General features: G+C 44.1%; 1 protein-coding gene across 3 annotated transcripts; it reads left to right on the forward strand.

The window, feature by feature from the left end:
• The first annotated feature begins 2,543 nt into the window (after positions 1-2,543).
• On the forward strand, positions 2,544-11,936 carry ASMT (acetylserotonin O-methyltransferase). 3 transcript variants are annotated; one of them, XM_063350465.1, is made up of 8 exons: positions 2,544-2,722; positions 4,544-4,718; positions 5,917-6,046; positions 7,663-7,731; positions 8,266-8,384; positions 9,162-9,302; positions 10,574-10,696; positions 11,355-11,936. In XM_063350465.1, the coding sequence occupies exons 1-8, from the start codon at positions 2,651-2,653 to the stop codon at positions 11,564-11,566; spliced, it is 1,041 nt and encodes a 346-aa protein (XP_063206535.1). In that variant the 5' UTR covers positions 2,544-2,650; the 3' UTR covers positions 11,567-11,936. The 3 variants fall into 3 exon arrangements, with proteins under 3 accessions (XP_063206535.1, XP_063206448.1, XP_063206619.1); XM_063350549.1 differs by lacking the exons at positions 10,574-10,696; positions 11,355-11,936 and adding an exon at positions 3,277-3,335 and having other exon boundaries at positions 2,662-2,722; positions 9,162-10,523; XM_063350378.1 differs by lacking the exons at positions 10,574-10,696; positions 11,355-11,936 and having other exon boundaries at positions 9,162-10,523.
• Positions 11,937-22,774: the final 10,838 nt, after the last annotated feature.

Consider the following 22,774-nt stretch of genomic DNA (forward strand, 5'->3'; position numbering starts at 1 on the left):
TGGATCTGAGCTTGTGTGCTCTCCTTGTGGTGGGCGTAGCAGGGGAAGATGTCCATTATGAACGTAGCTGTGTTCTTGAAACCTGTTGTCCGGGCTTTTCCCTTGGAGAAGTGTTGTCATGTTAAATGCAAGCTGCACAGATTCACAGTCACTCTGGCAGAAAGGTGTGTTGTGATCTCCAGCCTCCACAGGACAATATGAACAGAGTAACGCTGCCTAACCTATACTGAATAGTGAAGTCTGCACTAGCAAGACAATAGCACTGTATTTACAGGCTGTGCTGTAATCATCCAGGATGAGGAGGTCTGAGTGTTTCTGCAGTGTGGTGTTTGCTGTTAACTTTTGTATGTTCGGACCTAATGTTCTGGTAAGACAGGAGACTCCGTGGCATTAGAACCTGGGGAACAGGTGCTGTTTCCGAGTTGTATACAGAGGGGGAGAAGGCTGATAATTGTGAGATCTGCTTAGCTGACTTTAACAACTAACTCTTAAAGTAGGTTGCTATTTTACTGGCTAAAAGAAATACAGCATCTTTTGGCTGAAATGTAGGAATCTGAATGAAAAATAAAGATTTACAGAAGGATTATACAGTGGAAGCTTTCAGTAGACAAAGTTTCACTGCATCCAGAAAACGGACAGAAGGAACACGTGGGAAAGGTTATACTGGCCTGTTCCTTCTAAACTGAGGCAGATTCAAAAGAGAGGAGGCACAGAACTAACCTTCAGCAGCAGCGTATAACATCAACCCTACTTCCTAGGAAAAAAGAGAACATTAAAATACTGGATCGGGACAAAGCTGTCAAGTTCAGCCTTTGAACATACACCAAGCTAATGTAGGCAAAATGTTGAGCTGCGTGTTGATCACTGTATTGCTCAAGTTTTACCCATTAAATTTATTGAAGAAGCATGAAGAAAGCTACCACTGGAAAAACGCTACTTTGTAACATTTTGTCGTCACTGTATCACCTAAGTCAGGTCTCATTCAATGTTGTTGCTCCAAGGGCCGCTAAATGCGTGATATAAAAACAGTTGAGTCTTTTCCTGATGGAAATAGTCTTTTCTCACCTGAGAGTTGCAGTGTCTGCCCAAAATGGCAAGATGGCAGGCATTTACAAGCTGGAGCAATGGACAATGGGGCAGAGAGGTTTCAAGAAAGTAATCTGGGGTTTTAATTTTCTGTTGAAATCCTATGAGGTATGTTCTGCATGAAATCCATGCCACATCTGGCACTTGGCCATCCTTCCATTGTTTCTTCCCAAGGACTTTCTGCATGCCTCTGGTTAGTTTTGCAGAGAAGGGGAGGAAAACCATGGCAGCCAGCTGGAAAATGTGGAATGTTTTGTCATCCCTCAGCACTGTGCTGTGCCAAAACATGGCAAAGCACAAGCAGGACACCCCTGCTGTGGTGCTGCTGCTATCAAACAGGCATTGCTTTCTAAGCCAGTATGTGGGGGGACCTGCAAAATACAGAAGAGGAACAGGAGTAGGTTTAAATCCTTGTAGACTTCACTTGAGTGATCATTGTCGGAGCAAACTAGTCGCTGCGACCAAGCAACCCAACAAACAGACTCACAGCTTCTCTTCAGACTGGCTGCTTCTGCACTCAGGGGTGGGGTGTACCCTACTGCCAGCCCCAGGGTCACCTGGACCTGTGCCCGTCACAGCAAGTTTCAGCTCCCCTCTGGCTACACCTTTGTGTTTCTTTTATCCTTTCCATGGGTATGGCTTGCAAACCAGGCCAGGGGAGCGCACCCAGGTTTTCCACACCTTGGGGGGAAATTATTCCAGACGCACTGATGGGCTTCTTTCCCCTCCTTCAGCTCCTTCTGTGGACTCTGCTCTCAGACTATTTCCTCAGCAGCTCTTGCCTGCTATGTAGTAGTTACGCCAGTTGTTTTACTTCTATGGGTAAGGTCTGAGGCCCTGGGTATGTGGCCTGGAGCCTGAGGCTGAACAAGTCTCTGCTTCAGTATGGTGAAGTTAAGTCCTGTGCATATGCTTGAGTGAGGGGTGAGTGGAATTAGGGTTATGGGAGATGCCAGGCTTGGCCAGGGCTATGCAGTGACCACTTTGAACTGAGTTGATATTCCTTCACTCTTAAACCCCTTGGAATGTCTACATTTCACTTGAATTGTGTTGTCAAATTGTAGTCTGGGGTCCTCTGGGGTCACATCTTTGGGCTGGCTAACATATATAAGGATTTCTATCCTTGGGCAGTCTTCCAGCATCAAAATTCCAGCCTGATGGAGTAAAGCTGCTTTTGAACAAGCCCCAGGAAGACTCTGCTTTGGTTTACGAACTCCTGAGTTGAGGTTCTTGATGCTGTTCTGTACTGATTTCTGTTTTGCTTGTTACAAGCTTTCAAGGCTTCTGAAGTACCAGCGTGTTAACCAACTGCTGAACTGACAATAAAGCTTTAATCCGCACTGCTTCTTTAGCCTTATACTTGTTGATGGAAGAGCCAAAGAAACAGCTGAACCTGGTAGAAAGACCCATTGAAGCCAAACAACTTAGCTAACACGTTTTGTAACCAGTGTGTTTCTCAGAAGCAATAAGATTAAGTGGATCATCTGGTGTGCTCTGTGCCTGGTGGAAAGAAGCTTATTTAAATTAAGAGGACAGAGAATCTGTGCCTCAGTCCAGAAAGAAGATGGGTTCCACCGAAGACCTTGACTATCCTCAAACCATCTTGCAATACAGCAGTGGATTTTTAGTCTCAAAGGTAAGAAATATAAGTCAGTCTTGGATAGATATCTAAGAGTATGCAGACAGAAATATTCAAGGATCTCACTTTAGGTCCTGAATGTAAGTCTTTGGAACGTAAACTATCTCATATGAAAGCATCCTGTCTGCTCATCTAGACAGGATGGAAATTTGACAAGGAAAAAGAGTTGAAAGTGAGCTGACTTCTCAGGATTGAGTTAGCATTTATTGAGACCTCTCTGACTCTTTGGGGCATGGATGAGCAGACCTTGTCTCTGCATGAGGCTTTATAAAAACATAGGAGTTGTTTTGCTGAGGGATTGCTGTCTGACTGCCTCAAATGTGTAACGTTCCTTCAGCGGCGGGATTTCTTCCCACTTCTCATTTTTGGAGTATGAGAAATGGAGAGATGATTTGACTTGCTTTTTCACTCCCTGTTAAACCATGCAAAGAACAAGATTTTTCAAATATCTTCTCAAAGAATTTCCTTCCCTCTCCTGTGCGTATGTATTATGCAGAAATCTGAGCTTGAGAACTTCTGCGTAATGCCTTTTTTTTTTTTTTTTTTTTTAGGTGAAAGAAAGAGTCTGGTATAATGACTGCTTTTCCAGATAAAAGATTAAGGCACAAAGGTAGAAAAAGTAGTTCCACTTTCTTTATCGTTTACTGATGTTTTTTGCCTTTCTGTGTGTGTAAGCACATGGGCATAAAATTATAATATCCAGTGCAGTGGAGATTTTTTTACTCATTTACTATTTAGTTGCCTTTTCTATTGTCCCTTGCTGCACCTCTGGCCAACATGGTAATGGAAGAAATGCTCTTTGGGTTGCGCAAATACTGCTACATCCTAAGGCTCCTGAAAGGCAGAGCGGACAGTAGAGAGAGGAAAATGGGATAATGAAAAATCCTTTTGCTTGGTGAGAAACAGGAGTGCCCAATGCTTTCCAAATTAACACTGATGCTATGTTTTTGAGAAGTGATCTCAATTTTGGATAAACGATGTTCCTACTGAGGGTAAAAGGAGTTTCCCATGAACTTTATCAAATCATTGTAGATACAGACAGTTAATTGAGTTGATGCCTTGGATACTGTTTTAGGAGTGTTTGTGTGGACAGAGAAATAGGCTAATACTTGTAAACTTTACTGCGTACAGCTAGAGAAGGATGTTTTTCTTATGTATTGTTACGTATGTCTGTCTGAAGGTCGAGGGTTGTTCCTGGAGATGTTACGTTCCTCTCTATGAAAAGACCGGGCAATTCTGCTGGTCCGAATGAGGCGGTCCTTTTGGCTGAGATGAACCTCCCTGCCTCAGGGAGACCACAGTAGTCGTGCACATCAGTCCCTGAAAATAGGATCCATAGACTGGGATATTCCCCCCTGCTGCAAGCCACAGGATAGTCTCCAGGGTTCACTGGAGTATACACTAGATCCTTAGTTAAAGAAGAAAAGCAACAACAGGAAAACCCACCACCACACAGTCTTGCCTTTGTTCTCTCCAGGCAAAAAAGCAAGAGAGGCTGTGTGAATGTGCTCTGAAACTAAGGAAGAGGCAGGAACGTTCAAACCTAAAACCTAATCTCTAAATGTGCGCCTTTGTGAGCCAAAAACATTGGCTGGCTTTTCCAGAAAACGAAAAGAAATGAAAAAAGGTGCACTACAAGCACTGTATGGTATTACTGGTGTTCAGAGAAACTCCAGTTTAATCACTGGACTTGTTTATATGATTTTATATGAAAAAATATTATTATATGTATGGTTTCTCCAACAAAGCAGCTTTAGAAATGCAGTGGGCTTTGGTGCTTTCACCTGATCACTCACTTCCACTGTTCCTTACCCTCAGGTTATGTTCACTGCCAGTGAATTGGGAGTGTTTGATCTTCTGCTGGAGTCAGGAGAGCCTCTGTCTTCAGGTGCTATTGCTGCACGCTTGGGTACCAGCACCACAGGGATGGAAAGACTGCTGGATGCCTGCGTGGGATTGAAGCTCTTGGCAGTAGAGCTAACAAAAGAAGGAGGTAATAAAAGCAGAAGAAGGGGAAGAAACTAAAAGACTTAATCCTCTGAAGGTTGTGAAAGTGAGGCAAGGTGTGTGGGGAGAGGTGATATCTAGTGTTAGGCCAGTTACCATAGCTGGAAGGAGGACAGAATCACTTGGGAACACCATCCCCTCTTCACCTGAAAGAGAAGCATCAAATGTCAGCATGATTAAAGGGGTAAATTAAAAGGCTCTATATCCCTACACTTCTTTGGGCAAGAGCCTCACATGACCTTTGAGAAGATATTCAGGGTCTCTACAGAGATAGTCTCAAGAAAATGCTGAGGTGTAGGCATGATTTTAAACCTTAAAAAAAAAATATGCCAGGGTGGATGGGCAACAGCATGATTTAAAAATACATTTTGTTTTTCTTTGCAGTTTTGCCACCGTATGAAGTATTTTGTTAAGTTGCTGGTCTGAACTGAGAGGTGATATCAGTTTGCCCTTGCATCAGAGACATTGAGTCCATGTGGACAGAACGGATCTGTGGCCATCAGACAGCTGGTCAGGACTAGCCAGAGTCTTGCAAATTGTGTCCCCTGCTCTGGCTTGTGTTGCTTTGTCCTGTTTTAGGGCTTACAGTAGTTGCCCAATGAGTTTAAGGAGAGCAGGATCTATCTTTTATATTCTCTTGTATGCCAGTCACACAGGTGAGTAATGCCACTGCAGATGCATTGGAGGAAGCAGGGAAGATTTCTGTGAGCCCTTTAGACATTCATCTGTCTGCAGAGAGTCGTGCCCTAGTGAAGTGAGAGAGGGTAGGTGTGGTTGGCATGCTGTTTTGGGGACTTGTCTCCCACTTACTGACCTTGTTGAGCAGAGAAAAGACTTGTTTGCAAGGGCTTCTCGTTCAAATAGAGCATACCAAAAGCTTCCTCTGATAGCAGAAGCCTATACGTAAATGATGACTCTTGTAAGGCATTCCTCTTGCTGTTCATGAAAGAAATGTTTGCTGCTGGAGCAAGCGTAGGCAGTGTTTACTCACATTGAATGGGGCAACACACATTTCAGCAGCCCTTAGCCACTGCTCACTGCAGTGGGAGGATTGATTGTAGAAGAACTGCAGTTGTGTCTTTGGTCAAATAGGCATCTTCTGGTGATAAATACCATGCTGTACAAAAGGCTTGGCAAGGTGGTATATCATACATGTTAATAAATATATTTATTTCACCCTTTAGCCCTCTACAGAAACACAGAAATTTCAAACATCTACCTTACAAAATCAAGTCCCAAGTCTCAGTATCATATTATGATGTATTACTCCAATACAGTCTACTTGTGCTGGCACTACCTGGCCGATGCTGTGAGGTAAGGAGGAGTGTTGTGCGCTGTCTGTTGCACACCGCTTTGCGGCATCTGTGTGGCTGCTCTGAGTGGTGTGTCTCTTGGAAAAGGCACAATGAAGATGCTGTCTGGTTCTCAGAAAGAAAAACCAACAGATTGTTTTTGCTGTTAATGTGGCCAATGTGTGTTCTTGTTTTTTCTTGTTTTCCATTTGTGTGTGTTCTTGTTTTCCTTTTCCTTCTGATGGTAGAGATGATCTAAGAATCAGACTTCTGTGTGTTTGACCTTCAGGAAAGCACTCTATCTTACTTGAGGAGGCATCAACAAAGTAAATGATGAGTAATGATAGCCAAGGATACTTCTGTTGCAAAGGTGTATAGTAGTTGTTCTATATGGGACTGGAGTCTCACTTGTTCCAGGCCTTGCAACTGATGATCAAACATGGGGGGTGTGTGTGTGATGGTGATGATTGCACCAGTCTTGTACCTTTACCTAAGATGTGTTCCCATAAAGCATAGAATCACAGAATGATTTGGGTTGGAAGAGACTTTAAAGATCATCCAGTTCCACCCCCCTGCCATGGGCAGGCACACCTTCCACTAGATCAGGTTGCTCAAAGACCTATCCAACCTGACCTTGAAAAGAGCCAGTCATTCCTGTGAAAGGATGAGAAATATTTCAGCATATTTTGGGGTGGCAAATGAGGGTGCCTTTACAGCCATTACAAACAGGCTGGTAACACACATTTCATCGTTGATATTGGGGCAGCCCCCGGTACCAATACAGGCTGGGGGATGAAGGGATTGAGAGCAGCCCTGACGAGAAGGACTTGAGGGTGTTGGTGGATGAGGAGCTCAACATGAGCTGACAATGTGCACTCACAGCCCAGAAGGCCAACCGCATCCTGGGCCACATCAAAAGAAGTGTGGCCAGCAGGTCGAGGGAGGTGATTCTGCCCTTCTACTCCACTCTGGTGAGACCCCACCTGGAGTACTGGGTCCAGCTCTGGGGCCCTTGGCACAGGGAAGACATGGACCTGTTGGAGTTGGTCCAGAGAAGGGCCATAAAAATGATCAGAGGGCTGGAGCACCTCTCCTGTGAAGACAGGCTGAGAGAGTTGGGGTGGTTCAGCGTGGAGAAGAGAAGGCTCTGGGGAGACCTTATTGTGGCCTTTCAGGCCTTAAAGGCAGACTTAAAGGGGTCTACAGGAAAGGTGGAGGCAAACTTTTTAGCAGGGTCTGTTGTGATAGGACAAGGAGTAATGGCTTTAAACAAAAAGAGGCTAGACATAGACTAGATATAAGGAAGAAATTTTTTTACAATGAGAGTGGTGAGGCACTGGAACAAGTTGCCCAGAGAGGTGGTAGATGCCCCATCCCTGGAAATATTCAAGGTCAGGTTGTTTGGGGCTCTGAGCAACCTGATCTAGTTGAAGATGTCCCTGCTCATTGCAGAGGAGTTGAACTAGTTGACCTTTAAAGTTCCCTTCCAACCCAAACTGTTCTATTCTATATATTCTGTACAAAGTTGAGCACCTTCTACAGTGATGAACCATCTGAAACTGCAGCCTGGAAGTGTGTTTGGGGTAAAAAAAAAAAAAGAAATCCATGCTCATATGCTTTGTTTGTTTGCTGCTTTAGAGAAGGAAGAAACCAATATGAAAGAGTTTTTGGCATTTCATCTGAAGACCCTTTTGGAGCAATGTACAGGTAATCATTAGCATATTTATACAAATTTTATTCTTCTTATTGTAGATAAAATTAATGTTTTTAATTATGGCTCAGGACAATTAAATACAATGATGTGAGAATCCCACTCCTCAGAACCGTCACGGAGCATTTTCCTTTCTCAACAATATCCGTTACTGGCACACTGTCTGATATTTTGAATAGAAGTATATAATTTCCTATTCTGAAAAACATATCACAAGTCTCTGGCACAGAGGCAATGGTAGTTGAAGGGGGAAAAAAAAATAATCCCATGGAAGCCTGAGAATTAGCAGCATAATACACTGTTGGACTTCGCTAGTCTTAATTCCCTATTTAAATGCATGAATGCATAGCCGTACCCTTCTGCTACAGGAAGACTCGAGGTAGGTTTATATGCAAAGAGAATGTATTCTGTGTCAATGAAAATAAAGACTAGTGTTTAAGCTGTAACTTGAAATAACAGTTATATGATATGAATCACCAAGGATGTTGCAAGTTACCTTTTCTATTTGTTGTATCTGTTTGCATTACTAGATCAGAAGAAGAAATGCTGAAATTCATGGCTGGCCAGAACTCGGTATGGAGTATATGTGGCAGAGATGTTCTGGCTGCATTTGACCTTTCCCCGTTCAGGCAGATCTGTGACCTGGGAGGTGAGTGTCAGTAGATGTTCTTTGACGAGCCTCCGAATTATCTTCTTTTACCAGCTCTGAAAAGAAAAATAATTCCTATGTTATATGATGAGCAAAACAATGGAAAGCAGGACAATAAAGGGAGCATTTTACTGATTTGGTTGGTACTGATTCTCTTTGTAACAAGAGAATGTGAAAATGGCGAGAGCATTAGGAAGCTGAATGCTTTTCTCTACGGAGTTTCATTTGTTTGGGTAGTGGCCCATCCCCTTGCATACGTGTCAGGTTTCTCATTCTTTCTTGCCTTGCTTGATACATTCTTCTGTTGCCAGACTCTTTCCCTCCTCCCCTTCAGTGCCACTGAGAGATTGCCTGCAGCCTCTTACCCTGCAGTGCCCTGCTGTCCCAGCACTGCTGGACACTACCAGGATTCATGGGATGGGTCAGGCTCTCTCACAGGCTCCATCGCTGCTTCCTCAGCGCCTGGTTTAGTGGCTCTGGTTTTCATTTCCCACCTTCCAGCACCCACAGCTGGGTCTGGCTGAGGGGGTGCGTAAGTGGTTATGGCTGGGGCTAACCCCATAGACCTGGGTGCTGGGGGCCCTGGAGCCTCCTGCAGAGCAAATGGAGATGATGGTCTCTTCTGTCCCTTCTTTTCCCTTTCAGCAACGTGGGGAACAAACCTACCTTGCTGGCTTCCATGAGGCTGAATGCACTGTTGCCCGCATCGCTTCATGGGGCTGCTGCTGAACAGGTTGGTTTAGTGTCAGCACTGACCTTTGCTTGCTCTCCCTAAAGGAGGTGGAGGAGCTTTGGCCCGGGAGTGTGTTTCTTTGTACCCAAATTCCACGGTCACAATTTATGACCTGCCGAAAGTTGTGCAAGTGGCCAAAGAGCAATTTATTCCCCCTGAGGAGCATCGGATCACTTTCCATGAAGGTAGGTGCGGACAGTGCTGTAGTGTTGTGACAGCTGTTGCTCCTGAGCACCTTGTCTGCTCAGAGGTACCCCAGTGGAGGATCAGGTCTCCAGCTGCCCCTTATGGGCAGTGTGTCCCAGACCACAGCCTCTCCAGCCCAGATCTGCAGTTCATTGCTACCACAGGGCTGTCCCAGTTGTGCATCTGCAGCTACCTTCTGTCAGAGACACAGCTCAGTTATTCAGCAACCCAGAAGCTCTTTACTCCTGAACAGAACTACTTGATTTCTTCAGAACAAGGGTACTTTAAAAAAAAAAACAAACCCAAAAGTCTTGCAGTTTTGAAAAACTGCCATGCCATGTTATAAATCTTCCTAACACTCCCTTTTCTCCTGTGCAGACCTCCTGGCAGATGTGTGGAATGCCAGGTCTGCTCTGAGCAATGGGTTTTCCTTCTCTGGTCATGACTTGATTGACTTTCAAGTCCTAAGATATTTCAGGCTTTGAATGTGGGTGAGCTAGCCCATATTCCTCTTGGCCGGTCGGTAGATCTTGGATGGTCTTTGCACCATCTATGATGAAAATGAGTGTAGGGAGATCTAATTTTTGATGTTTACAAAGTGTTGGAATAACTTAATATTGCTTGATGCTCAGAGAGAGAAAAGAAGCCATGAGGAAGGAAGGGAGTATATAAAAACAAAGGTGGAGAAACATAGGAAATGTTACGCGTGTCAGTGATGATGCAAAGAAATGGGAGTGGACATGAAAAGGTAAGATGCAGACAGAAAAACTGGAATACAGGTGCTGTGCAAAAGGCGTGGTGATGAAACTGGTGCTTGGAGGTGAGATATGTGTATTTTTTCCTTATGGATTTCTGTTGTATCTCTGTGGTTACTGAAGGTCTTTGAAAACTTACTTAGATAAGGGAAAATTCTTTCCTTTTTTCCATGACAGAAACCATGAGAAACTGTCTCCTCTTCTTAATGCTTTATGAATTTGAATTCCTGTAACTGGAGAAAACTTAGACTCAAATGCTTTCCCTACATCAAAGGCTGTTTCAGTTGAACTGCTGCTTTTAAACATTTCAGAGCTTCTTGAGGCTGAACAAGAACAAAATCTCCTTTGGAGTGCCACAGAGGACCTTTACCCAACCCTGTTGCTGTCTGATGTGGGTGATGGAGATGGCAAGCCCAGAGTCTTTGGAACTTGACAAAACTGACAATATTTGCTGAACTCAGCCCGTTGAGTATGTTTTGGGGGTTTTGTGTAATACATGTATTCTTGCTTTACAGGAGACTTCTTTAACAATTCAATTCCTGAAGCCGAACTGTATATTTTATCCAAGATACTGCATGACTGGGATGATGACAACTGCAGGCAACTGCTAGCAAAAGTCTACAAGGCTTGCAAACCTGGTAAGTGTGAGCTCTTGAAGAGCAGATAGACTCTCACTTGTCAGGAACATGAAGCACACCAGTCTTGATGCTCGATTTGGATGGCAGAGTTTCAGTACAGGGGTTTCTTAATTTGGTCTTTTGCTTTCTTAAACCAGCTGTGTCCAGCCAAGACGATCAGAGCCTGGTTTAAGTTCTCCTTATCTGTCTTCCAACTTTGGTCTCCTCCTCTACAGGGACTCCTCTTTCAAGGCATTTAGGTGTAAGGACTGGGGATTTTGGGTATTGTTTAGATAGACAGGTGCATATGTCATAGTAAAAAAAAAAAATACCATTAAGCATCACATTGAACCCTCAGAGCTTTGAAAGCACTGCCTACAGAGCCACATTCTCAGCATAATCAGTAAGCTCCTGTGCATTTCAGATGGGGAAAATGGGAATTTCCATCCCAGTCATTGCATCCCCTTTGGCCCTGGTACGTCAGTACATACATAGTCAAGCAGGGGCATGTTCTGATGCTTTTGTTCTTTTGTTGTGTTCTGTGATGCTGAAATATAACTTCACTTAGGGACTGCTTCTTCCTGAAACTAAAGATTAGGGTCTGGCCTAGCAACTCAGCTGAAAAATATCTCGTCTTCTCAGGGCTCAGTGTGTGTTTTATTTCCCTTTATTCAACCAGGTGGTGGAGTGCTGCTGGTTGAGTCACTTCTGAATGAAGATAAAAGTGGGCCTTTAGAAACCCAACTGTATTCAATGAATATGTTGGTCCAGACAGAAGGGAAAGAGCGAACAGCAGCGGAGTACAGCAAGCTCCTCAAGGCAGCTGGCTTTGGAGAGGTTCAAGTCAAGAGGACTGGAAAACTCTATGATGCCGTTTTAGGAAGGAAATAATAGTACCTCTTTTATGTACCTAACAAGATAGAGTAAGTGGAGAAATGTGATATTCTCTTCTTAGAGGGAAATCATCAACTTAGCTTTTAGTTAAGGCAGCCCACTTTTTGGTAAGCAGATACATTGTCAGGAGAATCACTAATGGTAGATTTTGAGTGTGTATTGATTGTGAGACTGGCAAGTCTGGCAGCCTGACTAGGGCTTGCCTTTGCATCTGGAAGGGAGAGAAAGAAATCACCACCTGTTCCACAAGAAATAGTCCATGAAAGAAATGTGCAGTGTTTCTGCTTCAGATTTTTTTCATTCTTTCTATTTTTAACACTGTATCTGACAAAAGCAAATCTGAATTTGTGCTTGAATTCCTGCAAAATAAAACTGATCCCTGCACTGAGCTCTGTAACCTGAATTTTTATTCCTGGGGAATTCATATAGTATAAGCAGACCAAATTATGTGTCCCTGTGGTTAGTCTTTTCAGAGTTCCAGGAGAAATCCTGTCTGAGCCTTGGGAAGTTTGGCATGAAAAACAATACTAATTTTTTTTTATTTCCTCCAGATTTTTATTGAAGTTACAAAAAAGAATTTTGTAGCTTGCCGACTGGCTGAAGCCCAGGGATGTTCTTCACAGGGCAGGCCCGGAGTTGGCAGCTGAGAGGGAGAATGATGCAACCAAGTCATTCAATTACGTGCTGGGGAAGTCCTTATTGCTATGTCTCCAAATCATTTGATCAAGCCACAATCTTCCATAACCCACCCAGTTCTTGGAAGCAGAATTACAGATTAGTGGAGTGAGAAACACTTGGAGAAGGCACCAGAAAGTCATTTGCTGCAGTTGTGGTTTGAACACTAATCACGTTTGCACATTAAGCTGGATCTTGGAGGAGCCTGAGATAGTCTTCTCGGTAGCCTCCTGCTCCTTTGATTGTAGGAGGAGCATAGGGAGAAAGTAGCCTCAGTAGGGAAAAGTTGGCCTTTTGTCACATTTTTGTGGCATCACAATTAAATCACAAGGCTGCAATGGTCCTTCTTATCCGTAAAAAGCAACAGGACACAGTTCATGAGCCACTTATGCCCAAGTATGATCTCGCCCTGTAGATATCGACGGGATATTGCAGGAGTTGGGGCAAGTGGTTTGGGGGAGTTTCCTCGTAAGCTGCAGTCACTGTGCAGTGTTCCCTACCTGCGAGTTATGTGGCATGAAGGTGACTTTGCCAGGAGCTGCAGCCTGTGAGTAATGTGTTCTGAACGCTCGCTCGCTTTCCAGACAAAGCGAGGTGTTACATCCTGCAGCAGCCAGGCACGAATGCAAATAATGAAATGAGGCTGATCGGGTCTTTGTTGATTCCCCTGAAACCCCCAAAAAACAAGTGTTCAGAGAAATTATTTTGCTTCTTTGACTGTCCCAAGCAGTAAATAAAGTGTGCTGGGGCTAAAAAACAAAACTCCTGTCTGGTCTTTCTCCAATACGCTTTTCCCCCCAAAAAAGTTGCATGCTTGTGGACTGCTGGTTGCTTGCAGGGCTGCACTGTTTCCTGAGCTAACAGACAGGCCAGTCATGGTCAGCACGCTGCAGCTGCATATATAAACTGGCACATCATATAACCTTGAGGAGTCAGAGAATTCCTGCCTCGGCTGGTGTCAGTGGTAATCCTGCCCTTGACTTGAAGAAAAACACGAGCAGGCTCTTTTGGTTTGTCAAAACAAATTCCTTAAATACAGTGCTTCTGCGCTGATTCATGACATGGTTTGCATGTCATTGACTTGCCCGTGAGTGGCTTGGGCACAACTTGAATAGGCAAGATGCACACCTGGTTCTGACATGCCTTTTTATCTGCATCAAGGTTCAAAGATACTAGATTTTTAAAGAACAGGGTTGACCCATCATTACCTGGAATACAGATGGAAATGAATGAAGTGCAGAATGGTGATCGCAGAATTTGAGGATCGTTGGTATTTAAATGACTTTTAAGGGTCAGATGTGGTGCCATATCAGAGCAGCTGAACAGCAACACACCATGACAGTGTGCTTTCGCTGCCTGTGTGAGGCAGAACCTCCAGCCGGCTATAGCTTCAGCTGCTTATTCCTTATCTGCTAGTTGGCATTTAAGCATCCAGCTTCTGGGGGGATGCTAAAGCATTCTTGGCTGCTCTCTTATGCTAGATGACTAAGTAAATACTGGAGCATGCATAAGGATGATACTAACATTCTGTATTCTCCTTCGGAGACCAGACCTTTGAAACCACAAAATAATGTAGTAAGAGAACTTGTGCTATTTCTATTAGACTATTTATCTACTGATTGTCCTATTCTTCTTATTCACCCCATTGGCCTTTCCTCCATAGTGTGTTTAACCTCCTCTTCCGTCAGAGACCCTTTTCTCCCATGTGCCTTTGACCCTTGTCCACCCTTTAGTCCTTCCTTCCTGACTCAAAGAGAGAAGGTTGCTCTATAAGCACAGAAGTCAGTGCCAGAGTAAGAAAGTAAGCCCAGAGTGCTCTGAGCTTAAGGACTGTCTTGACAAAACAGAGGCATAGCTGGCTCTTCCTTTCCCCCCCACCCCACTTTTTTTCTTTCTTTTTTTCTAAATGACAAACACTGTGAAGAAGACTTGAAACAAGTGCTTTGCCGTATGTAGTCAAATTAAAACCCTGTTTGCTCTATGGTTTTCATGCTCCAGCAGGCATTTCTGAAGATGCCTTGTCATCAGAAGGTCTATGAGGTCTTTAAGCTTTCTTTTTTCCTTGCCATTGGACATTTTAATGCAAAAAAAAGATTGTATAGGTGTAGGAATGTATCTGAGAGAAAATGGTCATGTGAGCCAGCCTCCCTACTATGAGAGATTAGATTAAGGGCAAAACAGGTGGTAGAAGATGGAATTAGTACATGGGAAAAACGGGAACTGAGAAGGTAGAAAACATGTTGTGCTAATGACTAAGCAATTTACTATGTGAATTCTTGTAACCAATCTGATCTGTGAATGAACTGCATGCACAGCGCGTGGACAGTGTAACTAGCTAATCAGAAATAAGCAAGTGGCATGTACGGCTACAACACAGGGTATAAAAGATGATGATCTGTGCTTAATAAACAGCTTCCGTTGATTCACATTGGATCGTCTGGAGTCCAGTTATTTCTCCTCAGATGGTGACCCCGACGTGATACCGATCAGCGCTTGGCTTGAGCAACAGAACGTGAGGGGCGGAAGACCCAGAAGGAGATCCACCGGCTGGAGGACGGCTCAGCTGGACTGAGACCGAGTGGATTGGGCAGCAATCCGGAATAGAGGAAACAGACGATGTGGCCACGGACACCCAGAGAGAGGTGAGCAGCCGGGGCAGGAGATGGGGCAACAAGTAACAAAAGAAGGGGCTATATTAAAACTTCTCCTGCATATCCTCTCTAAGAGAGGGGTGAAATACGATGAGCGTATGCTCCGAAGGTTGTTAATATGGTGCAGAGAGAACGGATTCGCACCAGAGCCCCAGACAGCTTTTAAACCAGAAATATGGGAGGCTGTTGGGAAAAAACTGTGGGAAGTGGTAAGTAAAGAAGACGAAGAGGCATCACCGTTAGCGACGACATAGCGGTTGGTGTTATCGACCTCACAAGATATGAAGGCGGAGCGAGCCACAGCAGCCGGGGCTTTTGCAGCCTTACAACCCACGGGAGGGGGATCGAACAGGCCAGGTCCGAAGGTCTGGGACGATCCCCTCTGCTCCACCTGAGGCCAAGGGAGGAGGCAGAATGTCAGCAGAGAAGGACAGAGCCGGAGCTGTTTGCTCCTGCCATGGCCCGCCTCGCCCCCTCCCCTCCCCAGTCGTCTCCCTGAGATAGAAGTGCTGGTTTTTGTATGTCTGCTGTGTAAGTGTGTGCGGGCGCCAGCTTATACCTGCTGATCAGCATGTGTGCTACTGTTTGCTTTTTGTTGTGTGCAGTGTCGTTAGGTGACTCCACTTGAGCAGGCGTTCTGCCCGGTGTGGTGCTGTTCTCGTATGCAACTAGGGCTGACACTCCGTCAAGTGAAGAAGTCTGTATATACACAATGTTTAGATGTAAGGCAAGCGCGCCCCAGGCAGATACACCAGGATGGGCTGTAGAACCGATGGAAGTCCTGAAATATTGGGGGAGTTTTCACCAGCCGACACGTTTACGCTCTCGGGAACGGCTCGTCCGTGCAGGGCGTATCGCTGGTTGTTTGTTGTTTGTCTATAAGATCATGGTTGACTGGGAAAAGGAGTTGAGCCAAAATCTATAGGATGCTCTGTAGGAAAATGAGAAACTTAAGGAAAAATGAGAAACTGAGCTCTTGTTGCTAAGGCAGACTTTTATGTCAGTTGTAAGTGATGGTAAAAGAAAAAAAGAAAAAAGAAAAAAGAAAAAAAGAAAAAAAAGAAAAAAGGAACAAAAGGAAAAAAGGAACAAAAGGAAAAAGAAAAAAAAGAAACCAAACAGGAACAATTAGATGGGAAATGTGCCACGTTAGCACAAAAGTATGCCATACGCGCTATGGGAAAGTGTCAGAAAAAGAGAAATAGGACACCTGATTCAAAGCAGTACCATAGAGATATGTTTTTGGGTTTTTTCCTATATGTGTCTATGTTATTGCATGCCTTAGTAGATTGCTCTGTGTTATACCCTGCAAGCCTAAAATGAACCCAGCAGAAGCGGTCTCTTGAGCAAGGGGGTGGAATATGGGAAAGCAACGGAAAATCGGCGAGGAGGACTGTAAATACACTCAAGGGACTCGCACCTGGGCGCTGGAAAACACATATATCACACCAATTGTTATTCAGTCTCGGGTGCTGTCAAGAAAAACATTTGGATGACATAAGCCTGTAATGGACTCACAGACACCTTATCCAGCTGCTTGAGAATCTTGGCCTGTTGTGGAAGAAGATCAAAGCACAGTACCAGCAAGAACAGGGAGTCCGCATGCGCTCTTGCTAACAAGGACTCTTTTGCTGCCTAGGCTAAGTTTAACAATGCTACTAGTACCGCTATTTCGGAGTTATTGCTAGATGTAGATAGTATTCAATATGCGATGTTGCAAAACAGAACTGCTACCGATTTTTTGCTTTCAGCTCACAGACATGGTTGTCAAGATTTTAAAGGACTGTATTGTATGAATCTAAGTGACCGCTCCAAATCCATCCATGCCCAGCTGCAGGAACTGCACCAACCGAACCAGCAACTTGTGGAGACCACTGGGTGAAATCTCTTTGCTGGATGGACTTGGGGGTGGGGTTGGTTGAAGCAAATTATACTCATCGCCTGCGTGGAAGGAATTTGTCTGTTATGTTTAGTATGCTGTTTGCCGTGTTTAATAAGCATTGTACGATCAGCTGTAAATGCCGCTTTGCATCGTACCCTTGTACGAGTTGTAGAATATGTTGCTCTAAAAACTATGTGTGTATCCATGAGAACCTGAGCTTCACAGAAGAAGATAACCAGAAGGGATTACAACAATGTAGTCAAGTATCAGACAGCCGCTGTTAGCAAAGCTGGATCATGAGTTTGGTGAGAGTCGCTGCATGTGCTGGCCACGCGTGCAGCGACTCTAGCCTGTACTTTTCTACTCGATCCAGTGCAGGAGAGTCTGGTGGGACTCGCTGCGTGCACTGGCCACGCATGCAGCGACTCTAGCCTGTACTTCTCCACTCAATCCAGTGCAGGATACAGGGGTCTGTCTCGGGTCAGAGAGGGGGAGAGAGACATGAGCGCACTTTGAAGATACAGGGGATGCCCTGAAGCGCTGTGTCTGCCCCCGCCCCCCCCATAAGTTCTATGTTCATTAACCCCAGCAGCTCCAAAGGCATTACAGCATGTTGCAAGATATAGTTTACTACTGCTGCAAGACGCATTGAACACCTTCCTACAAGAATTTCAACTTTATGCCCTGTTAGGACAGTGGGATGATGCACTCGCAAAGGGCCTGACTGCATTAGAGTGGGTATTTTTGCCACATACCTTTTCAAAACCAGTAACTATGATGATTGAAATGTTACCACGATTGTTTTTCCAGGGTCGTTTGTGCTCTCACCAGCTTTCTGGAATGGATCCAAGCCACATACATGTTCCCATCAAAAAGGATGACCTTGACCCTTGGTTATCACAAAGTCTTAATCTCCTTAGTACATTATATTGGGCAAATAAATTATTCTTTCCCCTAGCACAGACTATTACAGTCACTTTCACAAATTCCTTTACAGCCGCGCATCCTGCTAGCACCAAAGCCTCTTGATGGCACCTGTTCGGTGTTTGTAGATGGTTCAGAGACACAGTAAAGGCGTTTGACTTATTTCAACAGAAACTGTTAAATGTAGGCCAAATCTCAATACGTTATTGGTATTGTTCAAAGACTTGAAGGAGGATTTATAAAACAAGTAGAGAACCAATTGTTATTTAGTCTCTTACTGCAATTAATGTTGCTTTTATGAAAAAGACAGTTTCATTATTTTAGTGTTCACATACACTCTCATAGCTGTTTACTTGGTCGTTTAACTGAGGGAAACACAGTTGCGGGTTATCACACTCTTGGTAACAACTCCGAACATTATGCAGCAAGCTAAAATGTCGCATGATTTTTTTCATCAAAATGCGAAGGCATTGAGGAAGCAATTTTCTTTAACACAACAACAAGCACATGACATTGTGTGAACTTGTGCCGATTGTCAGCAGCTGGCTCCTCTGCCATCATTTGCGGGGGTTAACCCGCGAGGGCTTACACCTGATGAACTTTGGCAATCCGATGTTACGCGCATTATGGAATTTGGACATGTTTCAGTTGATTTGTTTTCTCACTTTGTTGTAGCTACTGCTCATACAGGAGAGAAGGCTTGTGATGTTATTCGACATTGGTTGCAATGCATTGCAGTCACGGGAGTACCGAAAACTATAAAAACTGATAATGAACCAGCTTATGTGTCCACTAAAGTACAGGTCTTTTTTTTTTTTTTACAGATATGGGGTATTAAACATGTCACCAGTATTCCTCATTCCCCAACTGGGCAAGCAATTGTGGAGCGTATGCATCATACTTTAAAAACCATGCTTGCTAAACAAAAAAGGGTGAATCCTGTAGGTATGACACCTCAAGAGTGATTGTATAAAGCAACTCATGTTTTAAATTTTCTTCTTTGTCATCCACAGCAGTAGATCGACATTTTTTAAGAACTGTTGAATGGCCTGAACAACCGAAGGTGTATTATAAGCACCTTAAATCGTGGTGCATGCTAACGACAGATAATACTGCAACAAATAGAAGTTGTGAGCAAGAAAATTCTGTAATGATTTGTACTTCTCATCCGTATGTTTGCTTTGGCTCAAAATGCAAGTATACAAGAATGTAATCAATCTTATTGTGTAAATTTAACGCGAGTAAGGTATAAACAGCAGTAAAATGGATAGGGGATTGGCAAAATGCATTAAAAACACGTCTTTCTCTGTATTGTGATTGGGAGTACAATTCTCAAAGACTTTGTGTTACATCTCTCCCCTGGAATATGTTGCTACGTGGCTGAGAAATGGTTAAACACCATCTGCAAGGTGCTTTTGACATGTTGCAACAAAATATTCGTCCTTTACATGATCAGCTAAAAGCTCAAATACTAAAGATTCAAGACTTAATGAACCGCAATGTATTTGAAATATTACAAAAGGATTTCTCGTGGGTAAATCCAAAGAAATTGGCTTTCTGGGCTAAATTTAGGAATCTGGGTATTTATTGCCTTAGCAGGGCTCTTTTTGATTCTGTTTTTAATTGTGTTTAGTATATAACCTGCTAAGAGCGTCACAACGAGTAGAAGCACAAGTCATGGCGACCTTGTTAATAAATGGTCTGGTGTTAAACAAAAAAGGGGGAGATGTGGCAGATCTATGAGCAGAGGCCTGCGTACGGCCAAAGATACAGTGAGCAGAGCACACAGGAACCACAGAGCCAAGAGAACAGTTCATACCTTCACTCCATCCTGTGACGACCATATAACATTTTCGAATCTCGGACAAAGAATAGGGCTAAGTATTCTTCCTTCGCTAGGAACAGCAACGGCATTAAATATGTTGAATAAGATAGGGTGTTGGGCAAGTAAACAGATAAACCTTACAACTGAAATCATATCTAGCTTGTTGATAGCACTCGGGATGCTACGTTGCAAAATCGAGCGGCTATTGATTTTTTGCTGTTAGCTCAGGGTCATGGATGTGAAGATTTTGAAGGTATGTGTTGTATGAATCTTTCCAACCACTCATCATCCATTCATAAGCAGTTATGGGCTCTGAAGGATAACGTGTCCAAATAAAAAGTGGTCAAAAATGGTTTCGATGATTGGTTAAGCTCATGGGGTATAATGGGATGGTTATCAGATTTACTAAAGCAAGGGCTCATGCTATTGTTGGTTATATTATTATTGATTATGGTAGCCTCGTGTGTTCTCCGCAAAGTGACTGACGTGATAGAAAATGCCATGCATAAGGTCTGGCTGGCTCAAGAAGAAAAAGGGGGTATTGTAGGAATGTGACTGAGAGAAAATGGCCATGTGAGCCAGCCTCCCTACTATAAGAGATTAGAGTAAGGGCAAAACAGGTGGCAGAAGATGGAATTAGTACATGGGAAAAACAGGAACCGAGAAGGTAGAAAACATGTTGTGCTAATGACTAAGTAATTTACTATGTGAATTCTTGTAACCAATCTGATCTGTGAATGAACTGCATGCACAGCGCGTGGACAGTGTAACTAGCTAATCAGAAATAAGCAAGTGGCATGTACGGCTACAACACAGGGTATAAAAGATGATGATCTGTGCTTAATAAACGGCTTCTGTTGATTCACATTGGATCGTCTGGAGTCCAGTTATTTCTCTTCATATAGGAACAAAGCAATAAGGTGGAGGTTTCCGAGTTACTTGTGTTTTGGGTAATGAAAGCAGTTCCCAAATTCAGGCCCTTTCACGGTGCTGGGGTGGGAGGCTTTCTGTTTGATGCTTGTGGCTCTTGTCAACAGGGTTCTTTCCCCCTCTTATGGAGTTTTTAGCTGTATAGGGTAAGAGAAATTTTCTAGCTCCCAGTATGACTTAAGAGTAATGAACGAAACCTGGCCATAGCTGGGGTGAATCAGCTAAGAGCAGAAGAAGAATGCACCAGGCAGGAAACGTAGTCAGTGAGCTGGGCTGGGCGAGTGCAGCTGCCCCCAAGGCTGCTCTGTCTGGTAGGACAGAAGCTTCCAGCAGGGCCTTGACCTGGTGGCCTGGGAATTATATGAAAGAGCAGAGGGCAGGAGGAGCCAAGGAATTCGCCTTTATAGCATGCTGGCTGAAAGCTGAAGGCTTTCAAAGGGAGGCCTCTCCATTTGGGGAGTTTCCTGCAAAGGAGCCAAGTCCAGGACGCTATATAATGTCTCCTGAGGTGCATCAGTGGGATCTGCACGCAGCCTTGCCCTTGGTACCTATGAGCACGTGCGCATTCATGAGTGCCTTGAAAGCCTTATTGCAAACCAACTTAGTTTTGGGCAAGAGCAACACTTTGAATGGAGCTGTAGCAGGGTTATGGAGAATGTTCCACACTGGGGGCAGGAGGATGAGGTGAGAGAGATAAGGTGTGGGCTGCTTTGTGGATCTCAGTAAGGAAGCCCAAAACAAATGGCTTAATAAAATAACTGTTTTAATAAGATAGAATAAGAAGAGGAATATAGATAGCAACTAAACCTTAAGTCCCTTCAAATGCCAGGCACCCATCGTGCAGCACTGGATGCAGCTCAGTTGGATTTTCCCACAGTGTATTGTGCAGATCCTGTCCATGGAGGGAAGCACCTCATTTTCGGTCATTTGAATAATTACATAATTTTCCTACAAGAAAAAAGACGTTCTCACAAGAACTTGTTGCTGCACTGTTAGATACAGGCAAAGCCACGCAGGTGGTGTAATTGCTGGCTCCGAGTGGGAGCTGCCCACAGCCTCCTCTGTTAGGGTGAGCTGGCCGAGCTCATCCCGCAGCCGAGGGCTCTGGGCAGCACAGCACGGGCCTGAAGACCACCCTGGACATGCAGCGCACGGTGCAGCATGGGCTGGCACCTGCTCAGCTTAGCTGTGATGTGGGTCACCACCTCCTAGACGTGCAACAGGCTCCCACTCAGGATCGATATGTTGCGCCCCTTGATCCACACACAGCTTACTTTTCCCAAAGATATTATAAATTACAGATTACAGTAATAGCATACAGCTTCTCAAGCCCCAGGTGCGAGGCCCAGTAGAGCAGACATGGCCTGACCAAGACCACTGACCCCTTGAGCACAGTGTCTTCTGCAAGGCTGCCAGTAGAGTGGCTTGCAGAAGGTCAGCATGTTTCTGAAGAACTGGATGTTCTCGCACCTTGCAGCCTCTGAAAAGGTGCAGTATCTGTGTCCAGACACGCTGAAAGCAATTTGATTGTTACAGGATGAAACAGATTTCTTAAAAGAAGCAATATGTCTGTGTGTTACATATTAGTGCAATCAGACTGTCAGGAGCTGAGTAAAAGCACATAAAACTCAGTATTTCTTTCCAGCGTCTCAGGGTGGGCTTTCAGAATGACTTAAAGTTCATATTGTTAGAAAGGTACATGTTTAATCTCTATCCTGTGCCATATCTTGTAGCTTTACAACAGGTAATGCTTTTTGAAATGGAATGCAATCGTCGATCAATAAACCTTTGGGGGTGATAAATGAAGCAGTGCCAGTAGGACACATTGCTGATTTCTTCTTTCAGCTTTTAGATTGCACAAGGAAGATTGCAGTTCCAGGCTGTGATATGAATGCCAAGGATGCCAAAGTGCGACAAAACTGTTCACCTTTCAATGCTTATTAAAAACATTTTTAAAAAATTAAAAATCTAGTATGTAAACTCTGAAATATTGGTAGGATTTAGTTTTTAGTTGGAGACTGGATAATCTAATACCTCTATACAAACATTTCTTTCGGGACTTTAGCTGTCAGAAATGGCATTCAACAGCCTTGGACACCAAAGGAGGCTAAAAGCTACAGCATTAATGTGTGTAGGAGTTAAGGCCCCAGTGTTACAGCTGCTGAAGGCAAAGCGGTCTAATTGGCAAGAAGGAACATTCTGTGTGCAAGGAGGGTACAAAGAGGACAGAGCAAGGTTCTTCACAGTGGTGCCCACTGACAGGACCAGAAGCAATGGGCGCAAACTGAAACACAGGACGTTCCCTCTGAACATCAGGA

The sequence above is a fragment of the Chroicocephalus ridibundus genome, chromosome 1 (assembly GCF_963924245.1).
Source record: "Chroicocephalus ridibundus chromosome 1, bChrRid1.1, whole genome shotgun sequence".
NCBI classification, from domain to species: Eukaryota; Metazoa; Chordata; class Aves; order Charadriiformes; family Laridae; genus Chroicocephalus; species Chroicocephalus ridibundus.

Coding starts and splice junctions, on each gene's coding strand:
- ASMT (XM_063350378.1), top strand. CDS start 2,651: ATGGGTTCCACCGAAGACCTTGACTATCCTCAAACCATCTTGCAATAC. Junction 7,732..8,265: donor CCTTTTGGAGCAATGTACAG/GTAATCATTAGC, acceptor TTGCATTACTAG/ATCAGAAGAAGAAATGCTGA. Junction 8,385..9,161: donor GCAGATCTGTGACCTGGGAG/GTGAGTGTCAGT, acceptor CTCTCCCTAAAG/GAGGTGGAGGAGCTTTGGCC.